This window comes from Plodia interpunctella, chromosome 5 (assembly GCF_027563975.2).
Source record: "Plodia interpunctella isolate USDA-ARS_2022_Savannah chromosome 5, ilPloInte3.2, whole genome shotgun sequence".
Classification (NCBI taxonomy): domain Eukaryota; kingdom Metazoa; phylum Arthropoda; class Insecta; order Lepidoptera; family Pyralidae; genus Plodia; species Plodia interpunctella.
The window spans coordinates 5,180,646-5,194,163 of NC_071298.1; the positions used below are offsets into that span (position 1 = coordinate 5,180,646).

General features: G+C 35.3%; 1 protein-coding gene across 12 annotated transcripts in view; it reads left to right on the forward strand.

Moving 5' to 3' along the window:
* The window catches only part of LOC128670120 (uncharacterized protein), a 96,114-nt gene that overhangs the window by 48,809 nt on the left and 33,787 nt on the right, over positions 1 to 13,518 (forward strand). For 11 of the 12 annotated variants that reach the window (XM_053745521.2, XM_053745519.2, XM_053745523.2 and 8 more), the window contains 3 exons: positions 2,916 to 3,045; positions 6,571 to 6,711; positions 12,663 to 12,847. In XM_053745521.2, the coding sequence (XP_053601496.1) occupies positions 2,916 to 3,045; positions 6,571 to 6,711; positions 12,663 to 12,847 (456 nt within the window). The remainder of the gene's footprint in view (positions 1 to 2,915; positions 3,046 to 6,570; positions 6,712 to 12,662; positions 12,848 to 13,518) is intronic. The other variant, XM_053745526.2, reaches the window with a different exon arrangement.

The window sequence follows — 13,518 nt, forward strand, 5'->3', positions numbered from 1 at the left end:
CAGCGACGAGCATTATCTTGAGAGCGCGGCCATTCAACCGAGCGACAGCCGCCGCTACTCAAATTCTCTCATTTTCTTGAGAAAATGGCGGAAATAGTTATTGTGCTTATTTCAAATTGTACTCGACTGTAGCGAGAGCTCACCTTTGAAACCTTTATTGTTTATTTTCAAGGCGGAATGCATTTCATTTGTGTTTTGCTGTCGTAAAATGTAACTTAGTTATGACACAAACTGTGATAGGGAAATTAGAAAAGCTTTTTATAATTTTGGTCTAAACAACATATTAAGTATAGTTGAAGAGTATTTTTGCTCGAATGGCCTTGGACCAATTCACCTATACTTTCCAGAGCAATCAGTTAAATAGAAATAAAATCCTTCAATTTTAATGAGTCGTAATTTAATAAGTAATTATAGTAACAAATTAATAAACATTGAGTTAGGGAAAGCAAATGAATTTGCTAAAACATTCCAGTGGAGAAATGGAAAACATTTTCTGCTCACAAAACGTCTGTATTAATTCTGCGGCTGTGTGTGTCGGCAAAAACCTGTATGTCGGTGAAAAGTTCGCTGACATCACACCGCCTCGGTCCGCCAACTATCCAAACCGGTGTCCTAGCCAAGCTACGAATACAACAGGGCAGACCTACGCGGTGTCATGCAATAATATCAATATGTCTCTTCTGGTTGGTTGCCGCCGCGCCGTGGTCTATTTTATACACACTTATAGGTTGATCGCGTCGCAAGTACTCTGCAGCACAGCTAGGTCGTCGGGTAACAAGTGAGTTCGCAACTCCCAACTCTGAATTTATGACCAGCCAGTGTTAATGTAAATTGAATCTTAAAAGGTTGATTGAAGATTCATTTTATATAATCTATCAACGTCTCTTAACAGGTGTTGCAGAATTAGAATAGTGATGAAAACTGACTATGTGACAGTGATTTTTCGTCCAATTTTGTTTAGAAACAAGCATTTGCCCCGGCTTTGCCTGTCCTTAATGCCGATGACTATAGATAAAATGTAAATTAATTTATGATGTCCATTCAAAATAATGATGAAAAAATATTACTGTTAACAATCAACAATTACTTATTATAAACTACTTATTACTGTCAACAACTACTTAGGCATATTATAGTTTTTACTGCTATTTTAACTCGCAAAGAAGAAAACGAAGAAAATCAATTTTTACTTATAAGTTAATGTTTCTACACAAGTAATTCTCTAAAGCAGTAACGATGTTGAAGTTCCAGATTAAAACCTTGCAAAAGTTCTTTTTGGGCTTTATTGAAACAAGGAAAGAAAAATTAAAGGTTCTTCATTTTTATATTCTCTTCGGGCTGCGGAACTAATTAAAATAGAAAGAGTTATTAAATAAATTGTTACGGCGAGTTAGTTAATGAAACCATTCTGGATAACTGTCCTTAAAGGTATTATATTTCAGTATAAAATCTTTTTTGTTAAAATGATATTTTTTATTAAAATGCTCATTTATCGATTTGTTTCTGAATATCTCTCCCAGGTACCTACATTAATTTGTACTCAGTATTTTGGTGAAAAAAAAAACAAATACCTAATTTTAAAAAATACTGTTTTTGTTGCAATTTCTTCAACAGTATTTTTATGAGCAGATGAGGAAACCGCGTTAGCTTCCAGAGAAATGTATATCTAAGTATGTAAAATATAATATATTTTTAAACTCTTGTACATCTATGCGCGAACATGGGGTAGTTTGTATAACAGCTTTTATTTACTGCAATGAAAAACCAGCAATGTATACCGAACCGCCAAAGTTTGGCGAACAGCGGCAGTGTATGGTCGTGTATGGTAACCAACGCGGCTTCCGCAGTGCGACGCAACATGTCATTAAAATTTACGAAACCACTGCGAATGAAACAATCCACATGCGTTGGATTGCGTGACGTCACATTCCCGAATCACAGTTAAAGTGGTTATAAAGAACTGCTTTTAGAAATAAATATAGTGACGATTGAAGTTGTTTACTTTATGTGACATTTCATATATGTGTAATTTATATTATAGAAATTACTATAAGTTACGTGTAGAAGAGTTGTGAATGCTAGTGTTCGTGCGTGCTTTGATTATTTTGAAGAATAAAATGATTGCTTCTTTTTAAATATTTTTTGTTCAAATGTTCTTCTAACCCTTAATATCTTTATCCCAAGTAATCCGATGACACCATAGGTACATTTATATGTCATGTGCATTGAAATATTACATATTTAAATACCTATAATAAAAAGAAAAAGGTTATGTACCTTTTTCTTCGTTTCAGCTCACTACAAAGCAACTTCGAGAATAAACTATAAAAACTTAACAAGTTGCCCAACTTCATTTAGTGTTTTTTTTTAGTTTTATGAGAAGCTCCTGCTTGAAAGAAGTGAGAAATTAAACGAACTAAAATACGTCGTTATTCAATTTGCAGACAACTACCTACCAAGTTAATAAAAGTATTCACGTGGTTGTCGTTTTAAAGTTCTTTATTTTCAGTTCATTAGGTAACTTCTTGGCCGGCCGGAGTTTCTTTCGAATCTCGTAATTTGGTACGGAAGTTGGACCGAGTGGGTGCGGGAGGTACAATGAACAAAATTGTGCCCGGCGGTTTATAAAAGAAGTGTGCCAACAATGGCCTGATTCGATTTGGACTTTTATTCATTCCGTTCGTTTCATAAGATGGAGCGCGTTTAACGTCTTTATTATTTTCTGTTTGATGCTTCGGTCATAAGCGATTTACAATCTTCTAACTTTTGACATCCTTAAGCACTGCATAGTTATTAGATTTAGCTCTAAAACTAGTGAAAATAGAATAGATTGATCTCAGAACGGTTCAATAACAGAAAAGTGAATTACTTCTAGAGTTTTTTACAGATTTATAATTTATTGCTTTTGCCAACAGAAATGATGACGTGTCGACTGGGCTCGCGGCGGCTGGGAGGCTCCCGGGGCTCCTTGCAGACCGGGCCCGGGTGCACCGCCGCCAGCGAGCTGGACCTCTCCACGCGCTCGAGACGCGCGCACAAGGCCAGGTGTGTAGCTGTGTCTCGTTACCATGGCAACTACCGCGCTTATTACAGCCGGACCCGGGACCACCTCTGGATATTTCCGCATGGAGCTATAAATAAGAAATATCTTTTGAAACTGTCTAAAATAACACAAAGCTTCTTTGATTGTAGCTTTGTTGCTGGTAGGTAATGTGGAGTATTCTAGCAGAAACTTGAAATAATTACTTGAAATAATACTTCCTACTGACTTCATTGAATAGAGAATAATTCCTTACCACCATCAATTATATCAATTATGGTAAAGTGTTACATAATATAAAATACGATTTATTTTATCGCCACAGACAAGAAACAGACAATAATATAAAGTAAGTATACTTAAGTGCATTTATTAAAACAAACTTCTTATAGCAAACATTTTAAAAACACTCATCGTTGTAATATCAAAATTCAAATATTTTTAGAATCGTTATCATAATAGTCGAGTTGTACAAGTCGTGTGATTGCTAGAAAGAATTTCAAACTTGCATTATAACATGCAATGCCAATTTAGAGTAGTTTTGAATTTTAATTTCTGTTTGTGTTTCATTGAATTTACTTACAGCGGTTGAATACGATGCATAAACAAATTGTTAGCACAAATGGGAAGAACTTTTTAAATATTTTTTCTGCCTTCGAGGCAAACAGCAACAATTCACTTTATTTTTGAGCTATTTTTGTATTTACGTTATTTAGTTAGTGACTGCCGCGGGCAATTTATAAAAAAGAAAACTGCTTTCAATAGTACTTTAAAAATAGGTATGTGTAATATTTGCAGAGTAAATGACATATTAATTTTATGGTTTTTTTGCTCTAAGTTCAATGGAACATAAATTTTCTTCATGTGGCGTGGTTAAGGTGCAGCCTCCATTAAGGCGCCGGTGAAGAGGTTCGAGGGCCTCTCTGTTGTTTGCCCAGGAAGTCGAGGGCTCTCGCCCGGAGTGCTGCTTTAATAACAGGTGTTGACTGGATGGGACCCCGACCACTTACATACGTTAAAAACTCGTCTAGATTAGCCTAGTATTTGTTTTAACATGTTTGTTTTGAACTGCGATAATTAAGGAAAATGAAGCGGTGGTGGTCCGCCTGTCGATCTAAAGGGCCAACCAATCTGATCCTACTCGGGCCAACCAATCTGACTTATGTATGTTTTCATCGACCACCACTTACTTCCGATGAAGGAAATTATTAACTTGTATTTGAAATAGCATTGGCAAACCACTACATTTATAGTGCCAAGAAAGTTGTTGTGTGTTTCATTCCACGTAATGACCACGACCCTCAGCCATGAGGCCCGAATACGACTATGAAGGAAGGAGTTATGGAAAATTCGAGTTTTTTTTATTATGAAAGGGATAAACTTTGGAAAGTTTAAGGGCTCATAATACCAAAGATTTGCAATTTAGTAGAATGGGAGTTTCATCAAATTACGTTCCGGCCGTATCAGACAGCGCAATTGAGACGGCGCTCTTTGCAAATTTTAGCTGATTACTATAGCATACTTCCTTTTAGGTAATCTACATATTATTTCCATTTTCAAGAGAAAAAGAGCGAAGAAAAGGAAAGTGTTTTGTCTTACTTTTTATCGTTTCTCGCACTAAAATCGAGTAATCTGGTGAGATATACATGGTGTTATATGTGTGAATTTAAGGGACTTAAGGGACATTAAGTCCGCAATGTGTGGTCGTCTCGAGGTGCTGTATAAACCTTATTTGACCCGACAGCAAACGTAAATAGACAAATCGCTGCTATCTGAAAATAGCTCATGTTATAAATAACTGTAATGATGTCGACCACATTTTTGTTTAGTGTTTAAATGAAAGTTATATTACTGTTTTTTGACGAAGACTTTTAAGTACCTGGAATTTAGAATTAACAAAATGAGAAAAAATAATGTCACTGATCAAATAATGTACAAAAAATGAATAAACACAAGAGTCAACATAATATGATTCAAAATAAGAATTTTATGAACATGTTGCGGGAAATTCCAGAGTCGAGCTTTTCAGTGTTACCAACAAACATTACATTGAAACGGCTATTGAAATAATATCGATTTAGACCGGCGCGGCTCTCAAATGCTCGCGTCTCGGCTGAGTATTATGTAATATTCAGACGTAGACTTCGGAAAAAGATAGACCGAATAGGAATTTTCCAGAAAATCGAATTTAAATAAACAGCCGTATGGATGTCAGACAACGCGTAGCAGTTGCAAATACGAAACTTTGGGTATGGGGCGAATAAGAAACATTTATTACTCTTTTTTTGTTTTCTTGCAAATATCTTCGAGAAACACTGCCACAAAAAATGTTAAAAATAATTTCCAAAGTAAGATGATAAAGATGTTGGCCGATTTCATATTTCCTTAGATTACCGTAACACCGCTATTTTATTATTTTCCGTAATCGGATGCGATCGAATACTTTATCATTCTTGTTCGTAACTAGCGCGGTAATTTTCTTAATCTATTTAAGTAGTATACGAAAAAAATTAAACGCTTTGTCTGAAGTCTATGAGTCTGCAAGCTACTGGATCGTCCGCATTTTTGAACGGTTTATATCTCGTTTCACGGCTCGATCCGAAGCTCTTTTAGCCCAGGCCCGATGTCGCATTGGGAAAACCAATTTCTACCGGTGGCTTCCATGTGCTACTAAGGCGATTGAACTTCAAACGAATTTTCCCTTTCTGAAAATCTCATATCTACATCACTTTGTAGATTACCGAAGATTTTTGGGTATCCACTCGGATACCCAAAAATCTAGAGTTTTTTTAAAACGTGATCAGTTTTTTCTTGTTACGCTATAGGTAGATGAATTTGCAAGTTGTGTGTAATTTGATAGATTATACTTAGATTTATTTATTATTATAGATATTTAAATTAATTTTGACCTATGCAAAATATAACCTCGCTTTTGTTGGTGTTAGGAATATTCATTTTTTTTTTATTTCTAATATAATATTTCAGCTATTAGCTGTAAATGTCTGTGTTTTTAACTTAGTCTTATTTTTCAGCTTAGTAAAAACGATTTTACGTTAAATCTTCACAAAGAAAATGCTTTTCTTTTATCTGTTCATAAAAAAGGTAATGAAAGGGATTTGCCATGTTAAGCGTTCCACAACTTTCTTTTATATAAAATCGGGGGAAAATATTTCTTGTCAATGCTGACTGTTGATAATGCAAATTGGCGCTTTATTAATTGTACGAAATTCACGCCGTATTTCTTCAAGAAGCTGAGCAGTTAATAGGTACATTTATTTTGTTCCATAAGTTTTTATGCATTTGCACGTGATTTAAAAAACATCCATTGTACCCGCGTGTACCCTCCTATATTTGTATTTGTACATAAATTATTTATACAAGTACAGTCGGGACCAGCTTAAACTTACCCAGCATCAAACAAGACAGGTGGGTCAGAACTGCCCTCGATTGTACTTATGTGTGTCTTTACTTTCCATTCCCTAAAACCTTACCAGATTTTCCCTAGCACTGACCAAAAGTCTGTTGTCCAGATTAAAATTGCTGGGCGCTAGCGAGGCGCCGCTGCTGAGCGGATGGCGCAGCACGCCGCACACGCCGCACGCGCCCGCCACTCCTGCGCCGCACCACTCACACAACCACCTCGCACCATCCCACTGCAACGGCACTGATAGGTACTGGCCATGTGTATTTTACATGCTTCTTCTTCTTTTTTGAGTGTGGATGGCATTCGACGACGAGAACAAGCCAAATCACGTCTTCCCAAAAATGGGCAACCCAATGGCTTCATGTGTGTAATATTTTACAAGCTGATATTTTGTTTCACCTGTCCCGATCTCTCTCCTATTTTCGCGTGTTGCATTAACGGCTGTGGTGCTCGAAGCCCGCGTAAAAATAAACCGTCAAATATTGAAGATTTGGCTCAAATTTTTTGATCGGTTTTATGTCAAACTTCTTTAATATTGCAGTTGCACCCCTTAGGACATCCACGTAAGGAGATGGAGTGGTCCTATTTTAGGGCGGATCCAACATTCTTTGGACGTTCACCTGTCCCAATGATTGTGTAATCAGATCTTGCAAGTCAAATTTTACAGACTTCCGCTTGTCCTGTATGGAGTTGAAATTTTCATAGAAGTTTCAGTTTCCATGTATAAATAAATGTAACCTGATAATGCATCCAGCCCGCTGCAACGTCACTTATCATTCATTACAGGTCATATCTTAACAATATTTTTTCATTTCTACAAATCTCGGAGTAAAAATGGTCTATCTTGCATGACATGTTTCGTATTTATAGACTGACAATTTCTAAATATGTACCAGATGGGATAAATATTATCTTTACATACATTTATCATAAGTAATCCATGGAAACTTACCCTTAAGACGTTGAAAGTAACATGTGCAGGGAGGCATAACCAGGACATTATGCAAATGCGCCATGCTGTTTCCGTTTTTTATGAAAAGTAAATGTAAGCAGTAACATCTGAAATCTATAGCACAACGTACTCTATTCGTATTGTTCATAGTTGTTATATCTGTGAACACCGTGATTTATAAATTACATATAGCCCGACTCGGCTTCGCTCGTATAAAACCATATTAAATTATACACCTAAACCTTCATCAGGAATCACACTATTTATTGGTGAAAATCTTACAAAAATCGGTTCGGTATTTTTTAAGTTTGTCGCATTTATATAGACAGACAGACGCAATAGGGGGACTTATTTTTTCAATACGCAAGCATGTTTTCTTAGGGCTCTAAGTAGGAGACCTAGATATTGAAAATGTAATTTATTTATTTACGTCACAAAAGGAATATTGATTTAAAAACGTTACGTAAAATATTAAAAATGTAAATGTAATTGTATTTGCAAATTGAGCTCACGTAAAGGGGATTCTGTACTTTGATTATAATATGCCATATTAGGTTATTCCTGCGTGTTTGTTCAAACTTCACATTTAGTTTGCTCAATGATAGAGTTCAAATTTATTAAAAATAAAAAAGTACTAAATTCCAACTCATGGTTCAGACGCACGAGCCATTTTAAGGTAAAAAATTAAGCAGCTGTGGGTATTATATAAGAAATTAAAAAAATGGTCTCCAATCTCGAAACTGTTAATGAAAAGAAAAGTACTGTAAAAAGGTAAAGTGAACTTGAAAAGTAGGTCATTTAGAAAGTTACGAGTTAAAAATAAATATTTGTAATAGCCTTTCCTCTTATGGACGTGGCTTCGTGGGCGACTTAGCTAATTGAAAATAAAAGTTAGCGATAACTTAGAAAATCTGCAGCTTCGAACTTTTACATGAAATTGCAACTTTATTCGGGATTACTTTGTGCTAGTAGTAGATTTTGTCTGTCTTTCGCACGCGTAATTTTAGTCATGGAAACCTTGTTTTGATGACCCGAAATATTTTTTAAACATACAAGCGGGTGCGACCGAATAAACTTTTTTAATCGGTACGTCATCGTATAAGTCATGCCAAATGCCTTTAGGGCGATTTACATAAAATCAACATACATAAACAATAGGGAATATTACGCAAGTTCGGCGCAGATGGCGCTACTGGTACAACTAGGGTAAACAAACATTGCCAATGAAGGCAAAAAGCGCCAATATTCAATATTGTTGAAGATTTACAACTAAAATACCTTACCTTACCTACCTAAAAGAAAAAAAGAAGGATTTAGTGGATTATTGAATAGGCTTCAAAACACAAAGTGCTAAATGATTCAAGTCCATTGTAAAACACAATACCTTTATTATAATATTAATTATTGAACACTATTGATATCACATTATATTTTCACAAGCGAATGCTTACATGATAAAAGGATTGATAAAGTACTTTAAAATAAACGTTTTAATCAACTTAGTAAAAGGCGGCAAAGCTTTTGTTTACCAGTCCACAAAGTGCTGCACTCTGACGGGATAAATACGAGTAAATCTTCCCTATTAGCACACTCGAAAAGAAAGAAGTAAAATTATTTTAATATAAACATGAAAAATAAACATTTTTGAAATTTGAACACAGGCTAAACGTATCGATGCTATTTTTCAAAAAATATAAAATTATCTACGTCTTTGAACCTATGTACCTAATTAAAATTAAATGTTTCAGAAATTAACAATAACATTTAATCATAGTCCTTATTAATCTGTAGCGATGCGAGATGATTGCTCTCTCACTCATTGTGCTCGGAGGCTTTGTGTTTGACTTTGTAATTAGCGTGCATTCATGGCATCGCCTCATTAATGGGGATATTATTGCGGCTGGAACATTCATGAGACTGGAGTAAAGACACCGAATATGCTCTTATACTGTAATGATCGTTCTCGAGTACGGTGGTCTCAAGTTTGGCGTGTGGTTCCAGAATGTCGTATGAGGGATAGAAATCCTTCAATCCTTTATAGCCCAAGAGAGTTAACACTATGCTGTTGCAAAAAAGATTTATTTTTGTTATCATAATGATTATATAACTACAACTGCATTTGCGCACAATTTTTTAAGACTATCTATAATGTTTCACATTAAATATATTATAAAGAAAATTATGGCTCGTAAAAAAATTACATTACTTAATTCATTAATTTATTTTACTTATGTACACAAGATAAGAGTGTAAATAAAACTTACAAATAGGAAACTTCTATAGAAATAAATAGTACCTTTGTACCTAACAAAGGTACTATTTAATTATATAGAAATTTCCTTCAGTAGACCCGCGAAAGAAAATTGAAAAAAAATATTAGGCCTTGGTGTGTACAAGAAAAAGAGATAAATATGATAGTGATAAACTTAAACATTTTACATAACGCATAATATACATATAAATATTAGGATCAAATGGAGAGATAATATTGTTCCTTAACCTTTTTCTTTAAGACCTTAATATAAGCGATCTTATAGAGCGAAGACTTAATTTGAAAATATTTGTCTACTTAGTTAGCTACTTGAATATGTTTTTATTTATATTTCTATTACCAAAAAAGAGTCAGACTCACAACAAAGTAATCTAAGAACCTTTTTACTTTTGAGGTGGCAACACAAAAAAAATAACGATTTCATAAGAGTGTGTAATTACAGAAGAAAAATGGTCGACAACAGAACAAAATAATTTGCTACAACATTATCTGAGCGCCATGGCAACAGCAAAAAAGGCCAATAGATATTCTGCAGCCAAATGAAACAGTGAAATGGCAAAATTGTTGCCCGCTCTAATAAACATGTTAATAAGCTGTGTTGCCAGCTGTCGAAATGGAAACCCCCGTGTGTACATAATTAAATAAATATATCACCCGCAACCGATGCGGCCAAATTAAGACACCTAATTCTGGTATGTTTCTATGAGCAAGCTTGCTGGATTTGATGGAGTTGATTTCTTGTTAATTGTTTTTTTAACCCCTGTCGACAGAAGAGAATTATAAGTTTAATGTGTCTGTGTATCTGTATGCCTGTCCGTGGCATCGTAGCAGCCAAACGCCCAAACGGATTTTGATGTAGTTTTTTTTATTTCAAAGAGAATTTAATCGAGAGTGTTCTTAGTTATGTTTTGTTCAGCCGATTGGAAATCGTCAGTTTTCTAACAGATAAAATTATGCCAGCGACTTCGGAGCGGGTTACCTTAAAATTTTAATTTAGTTTTATTATTTTCTGTTAATTTGGATGAGTATTCTTTATTAACTGATTTAACTTTAATTTTTTTACGCGTTACACTTTCTGAAGATGTAATATTGAACACAAATTACAAAAGCAAATGTTTCATTTTAAAAAATCGAACACGGCGAAAACGTAAAATAAAAAAATCCTAAACATGTATACATTGCTACACTATGCGATAAACAAAGAACCACATACGATATCTACGGAACTAACCCTCAGGTGGTGAACCTACTAGTATTAAATTATTATCAACTCCATATAGTGACCTCCTAATGTCCTAGATGAGCGACAACGCTGCGCAACGAAATGTATAGATGTATTTATTTTTTACTTGTAAACTGACCACACTGTGAACCAAAATCCTACACGTGCCGCATACACTTTCATAGACCACCACTTGGTTCCAGTGAATGAAAACATCGTGAGGAAATCTGCACACTGGTTGACTTTTTAGTTTACTATTGTACGACTACTTGTCACTATTAATATGTATTTGAAAATAAATAGGTAGTCGTAAGGGTCATGTCAGATGCCTTTAGGCGTCTTGAATAAAATCTGACTCTAGTATTAGCAATAACATACACGAAAGAAAGATTTCTTATCTATGTTGTCACCATAACCACTCATACACATAGAGCGTCGCGTCGTGCAGCGTTCAGGCGCTAACCTAGGACGCCGGATAATACATATATCCTACCTCAAAGATTAACTACGTACAATTTCTTTTCAATTCTCAAATAAACAATCAATCAAACAATTTCAAATAACTAATAGCAAAATAAGCAATAACTAATACAAAGCAATAATTGTATAAACAATAAACGACGACCTCGGTGTTTCAGTGGTAAAGTTCTCGCCTCTGAACTGAGAGTTTGATGGGTTTGATCCCCGGTTGAGTCATGATAGAAAATGATCTTTTCCTGATTGACCCGGGTCTTGAATATTTATCTATATTCGTTGAGTTAGTATCCCATAACACAAGTCTAGAACTTACTTTGGGGCTAGCTTGTCCTGATATATTTATTATTTTTAATATTATAACTACTTCCTCTCTGTTTCAACTTCGCGTGCTTCCAATTGTATCAGTGGTTGTGAGGCCACAAAATCTTGCAGTTATAGCTGTGATTTTACAACTGGCCATCTGCCTAACGTCAACTCTCCTTAGGAATGTTATTGTCTAACTGCTTCCAAGGCTACGTGTCCCTTTGTCGTACAACACCGGAGGATATGAAGTGGTCCTATTATTCTAAGGCGGAAACACAAGCTTACTCAAACAACCGCCACTTCCTACGTAATGTGGTTTTACTAAGCATTAAGTTACACGTTAAGTAATTCGTAACACGTTCCATATTAAAGTTGTCAGTTAGCTGCCTCAAGAGTTGCAAACTATTAACAAAGGCAACTCCCGGTAAAGCACTCTAATGTACCTTATACGTTGCGTTCAAACATTCCTGTTTCACAGTGGTCCAAAATTATTGTTTGGGTGTCACATTAAAATAATATTCTGTATGAAATAAATGTCACATGTAAAATCTTAGTTGTAAATAAAACGATGAAACAAACGCATATATTGTTCGCTTTGCTGTCTCCGAGACTACTAAATCAATGAAGAATATTAAAATAAATACTCAAGTTCAAATCATACATTATTGGACTTTATTTACATTGTCGAAGTATGATTAGTAAGAATGCCGAAAATTGTTCAAAGTGGAGGAGAAAGAGTAGTGCACACCGAACGCGTATCCAGCACATGCACATGCACATCAAAATTTTACGATTTATAACGCAAGCATACACGCGCATATATATACGCATTCGTTATAATTATATACAACCGTGCAGAAAAAATGGTGCACAGAAATTCGCTGTGTACGTGCCAAAAAAACGTAAGAAATGGACCCTGGGCTCCAACGCTCAATGGCATCGGAAGTAACTTATTTATTTTTTTGTTCGCAGTGGCAGTCGAGCCCTCCGCCGTCGATCGACGTACGCGAGCGGCCGGCTGCGCTCCGGGCCACACTGGTCCTTTGTCTTCGACCCCGCCGGTCGCCTTTGCTACTACTGGTCCATGGTCGTCTCCCTAGCCTTCCTTTATAACCTTTGGGTTATCGTTTATAGGTTCGCCTTTTCAGAAATTAATGGTGAGTTGTTTTTGAATTTTATGCGATTTCAGAGCGAAGGTTGTGTCGTGTCGCATTTTTAATATTGATCGAACACAAATAACAATTGAATTACCTTAATTCTGGCTTGTTATTCATAATTTTGACGTAAATAAATATTTTGTCCTACGAATCCTATTAATATCCTACTAATATTATAAACGCGAAATGTTATGTTTGTTACTCTTTCACGCAAAATATACTGGACGGATTGTTATGAAATTTTGTTTTTTTAATTTTAGCCTTGATAGATGATAATATCAGTATAGAAGTTTGGGTATGAAAAAAGACAGAATATCTTACGCCCCTTATACTAAAATACATTTAAATAGAATTAAGAGATTAGAATAACAATTCTCAAGAAAGCAATTTGAAATATCTACACACCGCCAAAGCATTTAGGAAATACGAATAAGTACTTGAATGTCGAGTGCCTTTCCCGGCGCACATATTTGCAAGAAGTAAAGCGTGCTTTTCCAGTAAGTACCTTAAACTTTTGCTTTACATGAAAAATGTGACGAATATTTTGTCATATCGTAGTCGAAATGGTGTTTTGACTTCTGTCGGTTGCGTTATCGTGAATTCGGTAATACATTTGGAATTAAATACAAATTGTCCTCCAATTTTTATACTTTGGCGAAGTACCATTGCGA